This window comes from Micromesistius poutassou (assembly GCF_964030765.1).
Source record: "Micromesistius poutassou genome assembly, chromosome: 11".
NCBI lineage: Eukaryota > Metazoa > Chordata > Actinopteri > Gadiformes > Gadidae > Micromesistius > Micromesistius poutassou.
In genome coordinates this window covers 2,946,888-2,951,957 of record NC_140281.1, presented here as the reverse complement: position 1 = coordinate 2,951,957, position 5,070 = coordinate 2,946,888, and the positions used below count along the sequence as shown (strand labels likewise).

The 5,070-nt window shown below is 46.2% G+C and overlaps 1 protein-coding gene across 1 annotated transcript in view; it reads left to right on the top strand.

Moving 5' to 3' along the window:
* The window catches only part of ebf3a (EBF transcription factor 3a), a gene marked incomplete at both ends in the record, with an annotated part of 13,712 nt that overhangs the window by 3,702 nt on the left and 4,940 nt on the right, over window positions 1-5,070 (top strand). Inside the window, 4 exons of the mRNA XM_084475716.1 lie at window positions 1,337-1,418; window positions 3,408-3,525; window positions 3,957-4,090; window positions 4,316-4,442. Of these exons, the coding sequence (XP_084331842.1) occupies window positions 1,337-1,418; window positions 3,408-3,525; window positions 3,957-4,090; window positions 4,316-4,442 (461 nt within the window). The remainder of the gene's footprint in view (window positions 1-1,336; window positions 1,419-3,407; window positions 3,526-3,956; window positions 4,091-4,315; window positions 4,443-5,070) is intronic.

The window sequence follows — 5,070 nt, the reverse complement described above, 5'->3', positions numbered from 1 at the left end:
GTGTGTGTGTGTGTGTGTGTGTGTGTGTGTGTGTGTGTGTGTGTGTGTGCGTGAATTTGTGGCTGCATGTGCATGTGTGTGTGTGCGTGTCTCCATGGATATGTGGGTGCATGTGCGTGTGTGGTGTGTGTGTGTGTGTGTGTGTGTCTTTGGTCATGAATTAACATGCCGGGTTAGCTGGGTGTGACAGGTCTACTCTTCTCTCAACAGACACACGGGTTAATAGAGTGAGACGAGAAAGAGAGAGGTAGGGTTACAGAAAGAGAGGTAGGGTGAGGGATACAGAGAGAGCGAGAGAGACAGAGGGAGGTAGGGTGAGAGAGAGGGAGAGCGAGATAGAGAGAGAGGTAGGGTGAGGAGACAGCGAGAGAGAGGACAGAGAGAGGTAAGAGAGAGAGAGAGAGAGATATAGGGTGAGAGAGAGGGAGAGAGGAGAATGTGAAGAGAGAAGGCTAGTGTGAATGACTGAGGGACAGGAAAAGAGAGGGAGAGAGAGAAAAGAGAGAGAGAGAGAGAGAGAGAGAGAGAGAGAGAGAGAGAGAGAGAGAGAGAGAGAGAGAGAGAGAGAGAGAGAGAGAGGAGAGAGAAAAGTGTGACCCGAGATATATAGTAGTCATATGTTGTAGGTTATATGTGGTATGTTTCTTTGGATAAAATTAACATAGTGGGGCATACGGTCATAGGACAAAGTTATTATCATTATTTAGTTATAATTAACAATAATTCCATTCATCTTTTACATCATTGTATGACAAAACTGTACTAAAGTTCTAACCAATCAGCTGCCTATATCTGGTCAGGTGGTTGAAGTGAGGCAGCTGTTTGGTTGAAATGCTAAACAAGCAGTTTTTCTATCATCACAGATGCCTGTATAACTCATCAATTAACAGGACATGCTAATTGACAGTTGTCATTAATTATACAAGACTTTGCTAATTGGCATTCAAATATATTCGTGTAAAGCTGACGATGTGCTGTACACCTCATTAGCATATGAAAGAGCTTGCTTACCATCACAGAAACATGTGATCACAATAAAGTGTGGCATGATTGTGTATGAAATATTACTTATGAATTAAATTGTTCACCAAGGGGAGGGGAGGAGCGGAGGAGGAGAGAGAGAGAAGGGGGGAGGTGGAAATGGAGGTTGAGTAGGAGGGAGAGAACAGCTGGGAGGGGGATGGAGAGAGAAGGAGAGAATTGGGGGAAGAGTGTGTGTGTGTGTGTGTGTGTGTGTGTGTGTGTGTGTGTGTGTGTGTGTGTGTTTGTGTGTGTAAATGGTTGTATATTTGACCATGTTGTACTGCTATTAATATCCCTGACTGTCTGTCTGTAGGTTTTTCTTAAAGTTCTTCCTGAAGTGTAATCAGAACTGTCTGAAAAATGCAGGGAATCCTCGAGACATGAGGAGATTTCAGGTAACACACACAAACGCACACACACACACACACACACACACACACACTCACACACACACACACACACACACACACACACACGCACACGCACACGCACACGCAAACGCACACGTACACGTACACGTACACGTACACACAGACAGACTTACACACACAAACACACAGACACACGGACACACACACGTTGGGGCGTTTAGCATTTCCCTAAAGGGCAGCAGTTGGCTTTGGGGGACCTGGTATCCCAGAATGCATTGCAGCAGTTAGACAGAGCCTTATTGCCTTGCAGATGTGTTATAGGAGGTCAAGGAGAACCTCTGCCTGCCTGCCTGTCTGTCTTTCTACCTGCCTGCCAGTCTTTCTGACTGTCAGAATGTCTGAATTTCTGTCTGACTGTCCTCCCTTCCTGCTGGTCTGCCTGTCCACTGACTGTCTGACTGTCTGTCTGTAACACTGTCTGCCTGTCTGCCTGTCTCTCTCTCTGTCTGCTTGCCTTTCTGTCTGTCTGTCTCTCCTCTTCTATTCAACAGCCGAAATCTGAAATTCATCACTTGACCTTTCTCTTATTTTCCATATTACACGCTGGACCCCACGACACACACACTGGACACCACCACACACACACACACACACACACACACACACACACAAACACACACACACACACACACACACACACACACCCTAAATCCCATGACACATTTCGGATGCTTTATTTGGATTCCAAAATTACATTAATTTCCATTGGAACTCAAAATGGGCAGATTTACAGACATACAGACACTCCAGAGTCGCACTGTGTGCTCCACATAACCAGGCTGCCTGGTCGTTGAGTATGGGCAACACCTTTCCAGCTGTTTAGATCTGCTCTTGGGTTAGGCCTGCAAGCTGCAGGTGTGAATTCAGATCGGACCAGGTGATCCAGCTATTATCTGGGCAGATCAGAATATTCTGCATCGGATTGGAATCATTTTGATCCAAACATCAGGATTACCCTGATCCCAATAGAAGGGTGGATTGAGAGTGAATTATTGGCACAACATGTACTATATAATTAATAAAAAAAATTCTGAATATAAATTGGTTAGAAAACATAAGTTAGCATATGTCAAAATTAATAAAACAGGTATTATATAATTTTTACATTGATCACTAATTAATAAATCATGGCCATGATTGAAAACATGTTTTCAACTAGCTAGCCACTTCTCCTTCGTCAAACAAAATGATATTTGTCTATAATGCCAACGTATTGTTTATGTGGTTCTGGCCATCCAGTAGGTGGAGCTGTATAAGCTTTAAGTACTGATAATCAGGATCTGGTCATGTTGAAAAGTCTAAATCTGATCCTAGATCAGCGGGATCCCATTGTAAAAAAAAAAAAATTACACGGGGACAAGTTCTGACTGGGTTACCTGACACCGATCACAAACGATGGTATTTCCAGATCTGAATGGATTAAAGGTTTTTATCTCTTGGCTCAGGACATGGATCTGAGCCAGGACTATGTTCATGGTGCCATATGGTAGCCTCGGTGATCATTATCATGACCACTTGTTGCTGGGTTGCGTTACCACAGTCATTGTCGTTCCCATCGATCACTGGCCGGAGACATATGTCTTCACGGTCGCTACGACAACAAACTCATCCCCCCATCTGATTGTTGCCACTGACAACCAAGAAACACATCATCTTCTGGGAGAACTACTCTTAATCTTCCTCTCCTCTCTCCTCCCCATCTCTCCTCTCCTTTCCCCTCCCTTCCCCATCTCTCCTCTCCCCTCCTCTCCCCTTCCCCATCTCTCCTCTACCCTCCTCTCCCCTTCCCATCCCTCCTCTTCTCTCCTCTCCTCTACTCTCTCCTCCTATCCTCTCCTCTACTCTCCCCTCCTCTCCTCTCCTCTCCTTTCCTCTCTCCTCCCCCCTCCTCTCCCCTCCTCTCCCCTCTCCTCCTCTCCTTCCCTCTCCCCTTGTGTGTGTTTGTGTCTGTAGGTGGTGGTGTCCACGACAGTCAATGTGGACGGCCACGTGTTAGCGGTGTCTGACAACATGTTCGTCCACAACAACTCCAAACATGGCCGACGTGCTCGACGCCTAGACCCTTCAGAAGGTATACACACATGTGAAGTTAACGCATCCCATCTACTATATCTATATCTATTCATTGATAAATATCACTATCTATATATATATATATTTAAATATTATCCCTATATATAAATCTATGTCTCTGTACAACTCCCCTATATTATCTTAACATATCTCCCTATGTCTCTCTCTCTCTCTCTCTCTCTCTATATATATATATATATGGCTATAATATCTATGTTGTCTCTCTATCTATCTGTATCTATATATTGCAATATATATATGTTGTCTCTCTATCTATCTGAATCTACATAACGCTATATATATATATATATCTATGTTGTCTCTCTATCTATCTGAATCTACATAACGCTATATATATATATATATATCTCTATGTTGTCTCTCTATCTATCGGTTTCTATACATCGCTGTATCTCTCTGTGTGTCCAGCAGCCACTCCGTGTATCAAGGCCATCAGTCCCAGCGAGGGCTGGACCACAGGGGGCGCTACAGTCATCATCATAGGAGACAACTTCTTCGATGGTTTACAGGTGGTCTTCGGGACCATGCTGGTGTGGAGTGAGGTGGGGGCTCTACCCGTCTGTCTGTCTACTTCTGTGTGTCGACCTGTTTGTATTCATGTCTGTCTGTCTGTCTGTCTGTGGGGACATCAGCACAAGGTCATCTGCGTAGAGCAACTATTTGAGGCATTAATGTACAAATTAAAGTCTGTTTTGCTCTCTCTCTCTCTCTCTCTCTCTCTCTCTCTCTCTCTCTCTCTCTCTCTCTCTCTCTCTCTCTCCCCCTAGTTGATCACCCCACATGCTATCAGGGTTCAGACTCCTCCCAGACACATCCCCGGGGTCGTGGAGGTCACACTGTCCTACAAGTCCAAACAGTTCTGTAAAGGAGCTCCGGGACGCTTCGTCTACACAGGTACCCCACGCACACCGCGACACACCACACACACCCCGACACACAACACACACCCCGACACACAACACACACCCCGACACACCACACACACCCCGACACACCACACACACCACACACACCCCGACACACCACACACACACCCCGACACACAACACACACCCCGACACACCACACACACCACACACACCCCGACACACAACACACACCACACTCACCCCGACACACACAACACACACCACACACACCCCGACACACCACACACACCCCGACACACACAACACACACCCCGACACACCACACACACCCCGACACACCACACACACACCACACACACCCCGACACACCACACACACACACCCACACACCGACACACCACACACACCACACACACCCCGACACACATTTGAAGGTTGTTTATTCCTCTTCATTGACAGATGATTTGAACATTGCTTTCTTACCGGGATGGAGGAGAAACAGGCTGGTGCGTTACCTGGCGATAGTTTTTGCGTATTTGTGGCTTGCTTTGCTGCGGTCTAAAACAGTGTGGCTGCATACCTGGGAACCCAGTTGCTCGACGGGGCACAGCTGATCTACATTAGAAGCCCGCTAGATTAATTGCGGGGCGGAG